This window comes from Stegostoma tigrinum, chromosome 11, assembly GCF_030684315.1.
Source record: "Stegostoma tigrinum isolate sSteTig4 chromosome 11, sSteTig4.hap1, whole genome shotgun sequence".
In the NCBI taxonomy this organism is placed as follows: Eukaryota; Metazoa; Chordata; class Chondrichthyes; order Orectolobiformes; family Stegostomatidae; genus Stegostoma; species Stegostoma tigrinum.
In genome coordinates, this window is record NC_081364.1 from 58,092,270 (window position 1) to 58,106,167 (window position 13,898).

Here is a 13,898-nt window from a genome sequence, read left to right on the forward strand (position 1 = left end):
GAAGAAGGGAGTGAGGGCGGGGGGGGGGAGTGAGAGTGAGGGCGGGGGGGGGAGTGAGGAGTGAGGGCGGGGGGGGGAGTGAGAGTGAGGGCGGGGGGGGGAGGGGAGAGTGAGGGGGGGGCGGGGGGGGGGGGGGGGGGGGGGGGAGAGTGAGGGCGGGGGGGGGGAGAGAGGAGTGAGGCGGGGGGGAGGGGGGAGAGTGAGGGGGCGGGGGGGGGAGGAGAGTGAGGGCGGGGGGGGGGAGAGTGAGGGCGGGGGGGGGAGAGTGAGGGCGGGGGGGGGGGGGAGAGTGAGGGCGGGGGGGGGGGGAGTGAGGGCGGGGGGGGGGGAGAGTGAGGGCGGGGGGGGGGAGAGTGAGGGCGGGGGGGGGGGAGAGTGAGGGCGGGGGGGGGGGGAGAGTGAGGGCGGGGGGGGGGGGGAGAGTGAGGGCGGGGGGGGGGGAGAGTGAGGGCGGGGGGGGGGGGAGAGTGAGGGCGGGGGGGGGGGGAGAGTGAGGGCGGGGGGGGGGGAGAGTGAGGGCGGGGGGGGGGGAGAGTGAGGGCGGGGGGGGGGGAGAGTGAGGGCGGGGAGGGGGGGGGGAGAGTGAGGGCGGGGGGGGGGGGAGAGTGAGGGCGGGGGGGGGGGGAGAGGTGAGGGCGGGGGGGGGGGGTGAGAGTGAGGGCGGGGGGGGTGAGAGTGAGGGGCGGGGGGGGGGGAGAGTGAGGGCGGGGGGGGGGGAGTGTGAGGGCGGGGGGGGGGAGTGTGAGGGCGGGGGGGGGGGGAGTGTGAGGGCGGGGGGGGGGGGAGTGTGAGGGCGGGGGGGGGGAGTGTGGAGGGCGGGGGGGGGAGTGTGAGGGCGGGGGGGGGGAGAGTGAGGGCGGGGGGGGGGAGAGTGAGGGCGGGGGGGGGAGAGTGAGGGCGGGGGGGGGAGAGTGAGGGCGGGGGGGGGAGAGTGAGGGCGGGGGGGGGGGAGAGTGAGGGCGGGGGGGGGGGAGAGTGAGGGCGGGGGGGGGGGAGCGGAGTGAGGGCGGGGGGGGGGGAGAGTGAGGGCGGGGGGGGGGAGAGTGAGGGCGGGGGGGGGGGAGAGTGAGGGCGGGGGGGGGGAGAGTGAGGGCGGGGGGGGGGAGAGTGAGGGCGGGGGGGGGGGAGAGTGAGGGCGGGGGGGGGGAGAGTGAGGGCGGGGGGGGGGAGAGTGAGGGCGGGGGGGGGGGAGAGTGAGGGCGGGGGGGGGGAGAGTGAGGGCGGGGGGGGGGGAGAGTGAGGGCGGGGGGGGGGGAGAGTGAGGGCGGGGGGGGGGGGAGAGTGAGGGCGGGGGGGGGGGGAGAGTGAGGGCGGAGGGGGGGGGAGAGTGAGGGCGGGGGGGGGGAGAGTGAGGGCGGGGGGGGGGAGAGTGAGGGCGGGGGGGGGGAGAGTGAGGGCGGGGGGGGGAGAGTGAGGGCGGGGGGGGAGAGTGAGGGCGGGGGGGGAGAGTGAGGGCGGGGGGGGAGAGTGAGGGCGGGGGGGGAGAGTGAGGGCGGGGGGGGGGGAGAGTGAGGGCGGGGGGGGGAGAGTGAGGGCGGGGGGGGGGAGAGTGAGGGCGGGGGGGGGAGAGTGAGGGCGGGGGGGGGGGGAGAGTGAGGGCGGGGGGGGGGGGAGAGTGAGGGCGGGGGGGGGGGAGAGTGAGGGCGGGGGGGGGGGGGAGAGTGAGGCGGGGGGGGGGGGAGAGTGAGGGCGGGGGGGGGGGGAGAGTGAGGGCGGGGGGGGGGGGAGAGTGAGGGCGGGGGGGGGGGAGAGTGAGGGCGGGGGGGGGGGAGAGTGAGGGCGGGGGGGGGGAGTGAGGGGCGGGGGGGGGGAGAGTGAGGGCGGGGGGGGGAGAGTGAGGGCGGGGGGGGGGAGAGTGAGGGCGGGGGGGGGGAGAGTGAGGGCGGGGGGGGGGGAGAGTGAGGGCGGGGGGGGGAGGGCGGGGGGGGGAGCGAGGGGGGGGCGAGGGGTGGGGAAGGGAAGGGAGGGTGGGGAGGGGGAAAGGGAGGGAGGGTGGGGGGGGGGAGAAAGGGAGGAGGGTGGGGGGGGGGGAGAAAGGGAGGGAGGGTGGGGGGGGGAGAAAGGGAGGGTGGGGGGGGGAGAAAGGGAGGAGGGTGGGGGGGGGAGAAAGGGAGGGAGGGTGGGGGGGAGAAAGGGAGGGAGGGTGGGGGGGGAGAAAGGGAGGGAGGGTGGGGAGGGGAGAAAGGGAGGGAGGTGGGAGGGGAGAAAGGGAGGGAGGGTGGGAGGGGAGAAAGGGAGGGAGGGTGGGGGGGGAGGGGTGGGGGGGAGGGGTGGGGGGGGGGGAGGGGGGGGGGTGGGGGGGGAGGGGGGGGAGGGGGGGTGGGGGGGAGGGGGAGGGTGGGGGGGGGGGAGGGTGGGGGGGAGGGTGTGGGGGGAGGGAGGGGGGGGAGGGAGGGGGGGGAGGGAGGGAGGGGGGAGGGAGGGGGGGAGGGAGGGGGGGGGGAGGGGGGGAGGGGGGGAGGGGGGGGGAGGGGGGGGAGGGGAGGGGGGGGAGGGGGGGGGGGAGGGGGGGAGGGGGGGAGGGGAGGGGGGAGGGGGGGGGGGAGGGGGGGGAGGGGGGTGGGGGGAGGGGGGGGGGGGAGGGGGGGGAGGGGAGGGGGGGAGGGGGGGGGGGAGGGGGGGGGAGGGGGGGGAGGGGGGGGGAGGGGGGGAGGGGGGGGAGGGGGGGGGAGGGGGGGTGGGGGGGAGGGGGAGGGTGGGGGGGAGGGGGAGGGTGGGGGGGAGGGGGAGGGTGGGGGGGGGGGAGGGTGGGGGGGAGGGTGTGGGGGGAGGGAGGGGGGGGAGGGAGGGAGGGAGGGAGGGAGTGGGAGGGGGGAGGGAGGGGGAGGGGGGAGGGAGGGGGAGGGGGGGGGGGGGGGGAGGGGGGAGGGAGGGGGAGGGGGAGGGGGAGGGAGGGAGGGGGAGGGGGGAGGGAGGGAGGGAGGGGAGGGGGGGAGGGAGGGTGGGGTGGGGTGGTGGGGGGGAGGGAGGGAGGGTGGGGTGGGGTGGTGGGGGGGAGGGAGGGAGGGAGGGAGGGAGGGTGGGGTGGGGTGGGGTGGGGTGGGGTGGGGAGGGAGGGAGGGAGGGAGGGAGGGAGGGAGGGAGGGAGGGAGGAGGGGGGGGAGGGTGGGAGGGGGGGGGAGGGTGGGAGGTGGGGGAGGGGGGGGGAGGGTGGGAGGGTGGGGGAGGGGGGGGGGAGGGTGGGAGGGTGGGGGAGGGGGGGGGAGGGGGGGGAGGGTGGGGTGGGGGGGGAAGGGCGAGAGGAAGGGGTAAAGCGATTAAGACCGATGTGTTGCCGGGAAAGGGGCCCGCACGCTCGGGGTCTCTCCGACTCACCGCGATAACGTTGACGAAGGTGGTCTTGCCCGAAGTACTGCAGCCCGACCAGCGTCAACTCCATCTCCTCCTTCCAGAAGAGCGACTTGATCCAGTCCAGCAGCCGGTTGAAGAGCGCCAACATCCTTGGGGGCAGGGGTGTGGGTGTGTGGAAATATGATGGGACGGCAGGTGGACGGCTTACCGAGCCGGATGAGAAAGCGGCCTCTGTCGATTTGGTCGTAAGGGGTGGAGGGCCAGGCCGGCAGCTGGACACAGAGAGAAAGATGAGGGCGGCCGACCAGAGCGCCGGAAACACCCAGCCGTCAGCTGACTGTCCGCTCAGGAACACTGGGATCGAGGAGGAGTAAGTTCGGGAGGACCCTGCGATTCCGCAGGATCCTGGGATACTGGAGGACCCGCCGCGACATCCGCGAATGAAGCCCTCAGGAGTAGTTGGCTTCAGCAACACCTCGTGGCTAGAGTGTGGAATGGCAGCTGTCGCCGAAGCAGTGCAGGTTGAGTGCAGCGCTCTCTGTTTCCAGGGGCACAAACAACAACATGCACTTTACAAACACAAAACTCAGGAAGTTTATCGGATGACATCTCGTTACATGTGGTGCCTAGACACCCCAATTCCCAGTCACAGAATAACTGCAGGAGCGGAGGAGGCCATTCAGCCTGCCTTGTACATGCTACCCAACTCTCATTCCCTTCCTCTGCCATTTTCCTGCTGACACAGATTTTTGTCTTTAGATAAAAATGGATAAAATGAATCTGCCCAAAATAACACCCTCAGTCAGCAACTTCCAGCTCCTAGCCACTCACTGTGTCAAATGGTTTCCCTTCATGTCACAACAACAACAAAAACAAATTTGCTGGAAAAACTCAGCTGATCTAGTAGTGTCTGTGAAGGAGAAAGCAGAGTTAACGTTTCGGGTCTGGCATGTCACTTCTGGTTCTTTTGTCACGTACCTTAAAGTGATGTCTTCTCAGCTTTGATATTTCTGCAAATGGGAATGGCTTCCTCCGAACTACTGTGTTCAGTCCCCTTATGTCTCTCACATCTCCTCTTCACTTTGTCACGATAATCCCAGCGATTCCATCCCATTTTCTGACGGCCGTTCTCCCTGGAAGCATTCTCATTAATCTTTGCTGTACTGTCCCTAAGGTCATCACTAAAGTATGGTGCATACAGGTATTTATACAGACACTGCAATGCACACGGAAAACAAGGAAGGCCTCGAATATACAGGCAAGAAGTATGACAAGCATCCAGATTGAATGATCCCCTCGATTGCACGCTGCCAGGAACCCTTAAACAACCTTTGACTGAGGCCTAGGACCAGTCCCTAGAAGACAACCTTGAACTTTACGACTCACTTGGGTAGCAAGGACCAGGAACATGGGACTGACATGCAGCCAGAAATTGAGGTGCAGCCACTGCAAGTTAAAGAAACATGGACTGCAGCCTTTCAGACTCCATGTGCAGCTGAAACCGCTGACATCTCAAGACCATAAAAAAGATGAGCGGCAGTCTGAAGCGAAAGACCATAAAACTGCTCAAAAGCCCATTGCATCCAATCGGTCTTTCCACACCAGATTCTCAGTCCTGATCTCCACTTGTTGGATAATATGCTGTTTTAAATACCTGGAATTGTAATGCAGGCATCCTGACAAAAATATAATAATTCAACATGTTAAGAAACTTTAGCCGATTTAAACGATTGAATCATGTGTTAATTTAATTTCATGTTTCTCTACTATTCACCACTCAATATTTTTTCATTTATTCATGAAATATTGGCGTGAGAGGTTCGGCCATAGAACATAGAACATAGAACAGTACAGCACAGAACAGGCCCTTCAGCCCACGATGTTGTGCCGACCATTGATCCTCATGTAAGCACCCTCAAATTTCTGTGACCATATGCATGTCCAGCAGTCTCTTAAATGACCCCAATGACCTTGCTTCCACAACTGCTGCTGGCAACGCATTCCATGCTCTCACAACTCTCTGTGTAAAGAACCCGCCTCTGACATCCCCGCTATACTTTCCTCCAACCAGCTTAAAACGATGACCCCTCGTGTTAGCCATTTCTGCCCTGGGAAATAGTCTCTGGCTATCAACTCTATCTATGCCTCTCATTATCTTGCATACCTCAATTAGGTCTCCTCTCCTCCTCCTTTTCTCCAATGAAAAAAGTCTGTGCTCAGTCAACCTCTCTTCATAAGATAAGCCCTCCAGTCCAGGCAGCATCCTGATAAACCTTCTCTGAACCCTCTCCAAAGCATCCACATCTTTTCTATAATAGGGCGACCAGAACTGGACGTAGTATTCCAAGTGTGGTCTAACCAAAGTTTTACAGAGCTGCAACAAGATCTCACGACTCTTAAACTCAATCCCCCTGCTAATGAAAGCCAAAACACCATATGCTTTCTTAACAACCCTGTCAACTTGGGTGGCCATTTTAAGGGATCTATGTATCTGCACACCAAGATCCCTCTGTTCCTCCACACTGCCAAGAATCCTATCCTTAATCCTGTACTCAGCTTTCAAATTCGACCTTCCAAAATGCATCACCTCACATTTATCCAGGTTGAACTCCATCTGCCACCTCTCAGCCCATCTCTGCATCCTGTGAATGTCCCGCTGCAGCCTACAACAGCCCTCTATACTGTCAACGACACCTCCGACCTTTGTGTCGTCTGCAAACTTGCTGACCCATCCTTCAATCCCCTCATCCAAGTCATTAATAAAAATTACAAACAGTAGAGGCCCAAGGACAGAACCCTGTGGAACACCATTCACCACTGACTTCCAGGCAGAATATTTTCCTTCTACTACCACTCGCTGCCTTCTGTTGGCCAGCCAATTCTGTATCCAGACAGCTAAGTTCCCCTGTATCCCATTCCTCTCCTGACCTTCTGAATGAGCCTACCATGGGGAACCTTATCAAATGCCTTACTGAAGTCCATATACACCACATCCACAGCTCGACCCTCATCAACTTTTCTAGTCACATCCTCAAAGAACTCGATAAGGTTTGTGAGGCATGACCTGCCCCTCACAAAGCCGTGTTGACTGCATTTGATCAAGCCCTGCTCTTCCAGATGCTCATAAATCCTATCCCTCAGAATCCTTTCTAACACCTTGCAGACGACAGACGTGAGACTTACTGGTCTGTAATTGCCGGGGATTTCCCTATTTCCATTCTTGAAGAGAGGAATTACATTTGCCTCTCTCCAGTCCTCAGGTATGACTCCAGTGGAGAGCGAGGATGCAAAGATCCTCGCAAGTGGCGAAGCAATTGCATTTCTCGCTTCCCAAAGCAGCCGAGGACAAATCTGGTCCAGGCCTGGCGACTTGTCAATCTTAATGTTTGACAAAATTTTCAGCACATCAGCTTCCTCTATCTCTATCCATTCCAGCATGCACACCTGCTCTTCAAGGGTTTCATTCACTACAAAGTTCGTTTCTTTCGTAAAGACAGAAGCAAAAAACTCATTTAGGGCTTCCCCTACCTCCTCAGACTCCACACACAAGTTCCCTATGCTACCCCTGATCGGCCCTACTCTTTCTTTGACCATTCTCTTATTCCTCACACAAGTGTAAAATGCCTTTGTGTTTTCCCTAATTCGTTCTGCCAAGCCTTTCTCGTGCCCCCTCCTGGCTCTCCTCAGACCATTTTTGAGCTCCTTCCTTGCCTGCGTGTAATCCTCTCTAGCTGAACTTGACCCTAGCTTCCTCCACCTTATGTAAGCTACCTTCTTCCTTTTCACCAGAAGCTCCACCGCTCTCGTCATCCAAGGTTCCTTTATCTTACCCCTTCTTGCCTGTCTCAGAGGGACATATTTACTCATCACTCGCAACAACTGTTCCTTAAACAGTCTCCACATGTCTATAGTGCCCTTACCATGGAACAATTGCTCCCAGTCCATGCTTCCTAACTCATGTCTAATCGCGTCATAGTTTTCTCTTCCCCAATTAAATATCCTCCCATTTTGCCTAATCCTCTTCTTCTCCATAGCCATGTAGAATGTGAGGCAGTTATGGTCACTATCATGTGTTGCCCTGGAGAAGGTGGAGGTGAGCCATCTTCATGAACCTCTGCAATCATTGCGGTAAAGTGCAACCAAAATGCTGTTAAAGCGGGAGTTGCAAGATTGGTTAGTGCATCAAGTATAGGAATTGGGATGACATATTGCAGCTGTACAGGACATTGGTTAAGCCACTTTCAGAACATTGCGTTGAGTTCTGGTCTCCTCGCTATAGAAAACATGCTGTTAAACTTGAAAGGGTGCAGAAAAGATTTACAAGCATGTTACCAGGGTTGGAGGGTTTGAGCTATTGGGAGAGGCTGAACAGGTTGGGGCTATTTTCCCTGGAGCATCAGAGGCTGAGGGATGACCTTATAGAGGCTAATAAAATCATGAGGGATGTGGATAAGGGGAAGGTCTTTTTCCCGGGGTAGGGGAGTCCAAAACTAGAGGGGCAGAGATTTAAAGTGAGACGGGAGAGATATAAAAGTGACCAGAGGAGAAACATTTTCATGCAGAGGGTGATGCGTGTGTGGAATGAGTGTGGGGGCAATGGGCTTTGAAGTTGCTTTCTAAGGAGTTTTGGTGAGTTATGAATGACTGAGACAGAAATGCAGTGCATTCTTTTTCTCAGCAAGATAAATACTTTGCTTTAAGAGCTGATTATAGTCATGGCAATGCAGGAATTTGTTTCTTTCTCTCAGTCTTACTCTATTGGCTGAATGAATACAGCAGGCCAAGCAGCATCATAGGAGGAGGATAGCTGACGTCTTGGGCCTAGACCCTTCTTCAGAAATTTTCTGAAGAAGGGTCTAGGCCCGAAATGTCAGCCTTCCTGCTCCTCTGATGCTGCTTGGCCTGCTGTGTACATCCAGCTCCACACCTTGTTATCTCAGGTTCTCCAGCAAATGCAGTTCCTACTCATGCAGTCGTCTGGATTGAATCACATATACATCCTGTCAATATCACAACATCAAAAAGACAGTTTACAGGCAGATCCCAAGTTACTTTTGTCAAAACAGTCGGGCCAGTTTTTCAGATGTTACTCTGAGTGAAATTATCATCGACTGCACATTACAATGAAGGAACGTTCAATGGCAAAATAAGCAAGACTGAAAGAATTTTTCTCACACTTTTAAAGCGTGGAAATGACTATACCATTGTCAAAATTATCATCGTATGATTTTTTTTCAGTTACATCGCACCTACTTGTTTCAGATACAAAGTCCTTTCCCAGCCTTAAAAGTCAGCTTCATTTCTGAACAACCGTCAGTTTTGTGACAGGCAAATATTTTTCAACTTACTCAATTTATCACCAACTATTTTGTGTAAAAACAGAGAAATTTGAAAGTCTGTGATATTGAAAAACCTGAAAGGCTACAAACTGTTCTTCAAATCTCTGGGAAATTTAGACAACCCTTCCCATGTTGGGGAGTGTTGAATACCCACTAATGTCATGTGGGGATCCAGCATTGTTTGGTCTCAAAGATAGTAAAAGAGGAAGAATTTCTGAATAACATAAAACAAAATCCTGCAGATGCTGGAAATCTGAAACAAGCACAGACAATGCTGGAGAAATGCGGCAGGTCCGACAGCATCTGAACAGTGAGAATAAGAGTCAATGTTTCAAGCCTGGTGGCCCTTCATCAGAACGTCCCGAAGAAGAGTCATACCCAACTCATAATGTTGACTTCTTTACTTTCTCCACAGATGCTGCCAGACCTGCTGAGTTTCTTCAGTGTTCTCTGTGTTTTGTGCATATGCAACCTCAGCTGGATGCTTATAAGGGGCCTGAATGATGCAGGCTGTGGTGTGAAATGTAGCAGATTTGCAGGAGGTTGGTGTTGGTGCCACAATGATGCCACCTGAAGGTTGCAGGAACAGTAACTTATCTCCCGCTTGGGAACCCTGCAGCCCAATGGTATCAATGTGGATTTCACAAGCTTCAAAATCTCCCCTCCCCCTACCGCATCCCAAAACCAGCCCAGCTCGTCCCCACCTCCCTAACCTGTTCTTCCTCTCACCTATCCCCTCCTCGCACCTCAAGCCGCACCTTCATTTCCTACCTACTAACCTCATCCCCGCCCCCTTGACCTGTCTGTCCTCCCTGGACTGACCTATCTCCTCCCTACCTCCCCACCTACACTCACCTTTACTGGCTCCATCCGTACATCTTTGACTTGTCTGTCTCCTCTATCCATCATCTATCCACCTCCCCCTCTCTCCCTATTTATTTCAGAACCCCCTTCCCCTCCCCTATTTCTGATGAAGGGTCTAGGCCCGAAACATCAGCTTTCCTGCTCCTAAGATGTTGCTTGGCCTGCTGTGTTCATCCAGCTCTACACCTTGTAATCTCGGATTCTCCAGCATCTGCAGTTCCCATTATCTCTGATATCAAATGATACATCCTGATCTGACTCCCCTTGTATACCTCAATACGAAGGTCCATCACAATTGATACATTCATTTGCAAGTAATATCAAGATTTTTTAGACTATATTTTTATTCTGCGTAACAATCTTCTGAACCACTTCTCCCTGGTGCTATGTGCCCTCACCTCTAACAGATAGCATGAGGATTAATGTAACACTAAGATCAAATCAATGTCATCAGTATCTGTGCATCATTGCTCACTATTACTAGATCTCACTGGATCAATTAGCTTCTAAGGTCGCACTGCTCTAACTCTGAAGTCACATCTTTCTCCAGTTTCCCTCCTATGTCCCTTCATGCTGACCTACTATTCTTCATGAGACCCACTTCCTACTCCCTCAACCCTACTCTCACTAAACTACTGGGGGTAGCACGATGGTTCAGTGTTTAGTACTGCTACCCTCACAGCACCAGAGACCAGGGTTCGATCCTAGCCTCGAGTGACTGTGTGTGTGGACAATGCATGTTATCCCCATTTCTGCATGTGCTTCCTCTGAGTGCTTCAGTTTCCTCTCACAATCCAAAGATGTGCAGATGAGGTGGATTGACCATGCTAAACCGCCCCATGGTGTCGGCTAGAAATGTGTAGGCTAGGTTGATTACCCATGGGGAATACAGGGTTACAGGGACAGGTTGGAGGGGGGGGCGGTTTGAGTGGGATACTCATCAGAGGGTCAACAAAGACAAGATGGGCTGAATAGATTCTATCTGTGCTATGGGTTTTCCATGATTCTACTCACAATTCATTGTCCCCTCAAGGCCCTCATGTTAGCTGATCATTGTAAATTATCCTCTCTTTTAGGGAACAAAAACGAAACAAAACTTGTGATACCCATCAGTTCAAGTAGTAACTCCATGGAGAAACAGAGTGAATGTTTCAGCTTGACAATTGTTTATCAGAATTCCACTGAAGATTACAATGAAGATTACATTGACTGTGTTTCTCTCCACAAATGCTGTCTGAACAGTTGAGTTTTTAATAATTCTATTGTTCTGTATAGTTTTGCTTTTGTGTAAGACTTTCTTAAAAAGTAGTGCCTTTTTCTTTCAAATCTGACATCGTCGCTGCTATCTTCAAAAAAAACATGCTTGATTTTGTGTCCTTGGAAGTGACCATTCCTCACCAATGTCCATCACTATGAACGGCTCAGTAGCATTATACTGACTGAGCAGGCCTAATCCAAAAGGATACAGCTGCAGGATTGGGTGTGTGACAGATGGCAAGGGAACCAGCAAGAGGGGAAGACACACGTGACTACATCATCACCAAGCTACCTATCTCAAATGCATCTGCCCAGCGGCTAGTGGGGGCACTGTCTTTATGGTGATAAAGTCCCACTGAACCAGTCATCCATTGTGTGGTGTGACACTAAAACCATACCGAATGAGATAGATCTTGGAAGGATCCAGCAACTCTGAACTGTGAATTCAGGAGATGCTGTGAGCCATCAACAGCACAAGCGAAACGATATTCAACTGCACTTTATAACCAGCAAATCCCCCACCCTCTCTTTTGTTACCATATATACCTAGTGAGTAGCTCGGAGGGGAACTTGGGAACACCGCCACCTCCAGGTTTCCTTCCGAGCCACTCACCATCCTGACTTGGAAATATATCGCCGTTATTTCACTGTCGCTGGGTCAAAATCCTGGAATTCCCTCTCTCATGCCATTGTGGATCAAGCCACAGCAGGTGAGCTGCAGCAGTTCAAGAAGGCAGCTCACCACCACCTTCTCAAAGGCTGCTAGGGATGGGCAAGAAATGCTGGCCCACCAGCAACGCCCACATCTCACAAGTGAATAGAAAAAAAGAACAGTGATCCCTAGAATGACAAAAGCAGATTTTCTCCTGCTGTTTGTCGTGTTTGAGCAGTTCTCATTGCACTGTTTGATCAGGCTATCTGCACGGTTGCTCAATGTGGGGTAGATTTGTTGTCACGATCGCCTTTTAGGATAGGGATCCACAGGGCCCACAGTGACCTGGTACAGTAGAGGAAACCAGCTCATTAGTCTAATGAGAAGAAGGTCGAAAGAACTGTGGATGCTGTAAATGAGAACCAAAAACAGAAATTGCTGGGAAAGCTCAACATATCAGATGTCATCCTTAGAGAGAAATCAGAGTTAACATTTCGGGTCCAGTGACTTCCTCAGAACTCCAGAACTCCTGATTTAACTCCAACTTCTCTCCACTGATGCTGCCAGACTTGCTGAGCTTTTCCAGCAATTTCTGAATGAGAAGAAGGTCTTGTCTTAAACCAGATGTAGTTAATGCATGTCCGGAAGTACAATTTACAATGATATGGTAGACAGTGCCCCAGATTTTCCAATAGGAAGATACTTGATGTAACAGCATAGACTGGATCTGGATTCCAGGTTCATGCAAATGTTCTAATGCAGCTAACAATGGCCAAGTAATCAGCTTCTGGAAACCCCTGACCAACCCACCCCTAGATCTGAGACACACCACAACCCAAAGCCCTGACCCAACACAACTCACTGACCCAATGCCACCGCCCCTCAACTGACCTGACACCCCAACCATGCCCGACTCCCCACCAATTTCTCTGGACCTGACATTAGAGCCTGCCTCCCACGTCCACACGGTATTCTGTTCCCCCTTCACTTGCCTGCCACCCTGCTCTCCCATCACATTCCTAACCCTGAGTGATAATGGGAACTGCAGATGCTGGAGAATCCAAGATAATAAAATGTGAGGCTGAGTGAACACAGCAGGCCAAGCAGCATCTCAGGAGCACAAAAGCCGACGTTTCGGGCCTAGACCCTTCATCAGAGGGAGATGGGGAGAGGGTTCTGGAATAAATAGGGAGAGAGGGGGAGGCGGACCGAAGATGGAGAGAAAAGAAGATAGGCGGAGAGGAGAGTATAGGTGGGGAGGTAGGGAGGGGATAGGTCAGTCCAGGGAAGACGGACAGGTCGAGGAGGTGGGATGAGGTTAGTAGGTAGGAGATGGAGGTGCACCTTGGGGTGGGAGGAAGGGATGGGTGAGAGGAAGAACAGGTTAGGGAGGCAGAGACAGGTTGGACTGGTTTTGGGATGCAGTGGGTGGAGGGGAAGAGCTGGGCTGGTTGTGTGGTGCAGTGGGGGGAGGGGACAAACTGGGCTGGTTTTGGGATGTGGTGGGGGAAGGGGAGATTTTGAAGCTGGTGAAGTCCACATTGATACCATTGGGCTGCAGGGTTCCCAAGCGGAATATGAGTTGCTGTTCCTGCAACCTTCGGGTGGCATCATTGTGGCACTGCAGGAGGCCCATGATGGACATGTCATCTAAAGAATGGGAGGGGGAGTGGAAGTGGTTTGCGACTGGGAGGTGCAGTTGTTTATTGCGAACCGAGCGGAGGTGTTCTGCAAAGCGGTCCCCAAGCCTCCGCTTAGTTTCCCCAATGTAGAGGAAGCCACACCGGGTACAGTGGATGCAGTATACCACATTGGCAGATGTGCAGGTGAACCTCTGCTTAATGTGGAAAGTCATCCTGGGTCCTGGGATAGGGGTGAGGGAGGAGGTGTGGGGGCAAGTGTAGCATTTCCTGCGATTGCAGGGGAAGGTGCCGGGTGTGGTTGGGTTGGAGGGCAGTGTGGAGCGAACAAGGGAGTCACAGAGAGAGTGGTCTCTCCGGAAAGCAGACAGGTGTGGGGATGGAAAAATGTCTTGGGTGGTGGGGTCAGATTGTAGATGGCGGTAGTGTCGGAGGATGATGCTTTGTATCCGGAGGTTGGTGGGGTGATGTGTGAGAACGAGGGGGATCCTCTTTGGGCGGTTGTGGCGGGGGCGGGGTGTGAGGGATGTGTTGCGGGAAATGCGGGAGACGCGGTCAAGGGCGTTCTTGACCACTGTGGGGGGAAAGTTGCGGTCCTTGAAGAACTTGGACATCTGGGATGTGCGGGAGTGGAATGCCTTATCGTGGGAGCAGATGCGGCGAAGGCGGAGGAATTGGGAATGGGGATGGAATTTTTGCAGGAGGCTGGGTGGGAGGAGGTGTATTCTAGGTAGCTGTTGGAGTCGGTAGGCTTGAAATGGACATCAGTTACAAGCTGGTTGCCTGAGATGGAGACTGAGAGGTCCAGGAAGATGAGGGATGTCCTGGAGGTGGCCCAGGTGAACTGAAGGTTGG

The 13,898-nt window shown here is 55.3% G+C and overlaps 1 protein-coding gene across 1 annotated transcript in view; it reads right to left on the reverse strand.

Annotated features, from left to right (window-relative positions):
- The window catches only part of LOC125460375 (ADP-ribosylation factor-like protein 8B-A), a 42,338-nt gene extending 38,672 nt beyond the window's left edge, over positions 1–3,666 (reverse strand). Inside the window, 2 exon segments of the mRNA XM_059649618.1 lie at positions 3,316–3,348; positions 3,350–3,666. Of these exon segments, the coding sequence (XP_059505601.1) occupies positions 3,316–3,348; positions 3,350–3,439 (123 nt within the window). The 5' untranslated portion in view covers positions 3,440–3,666.
- Positions 3,667–13,898: the final 10,232 nt, after the last annotated feature.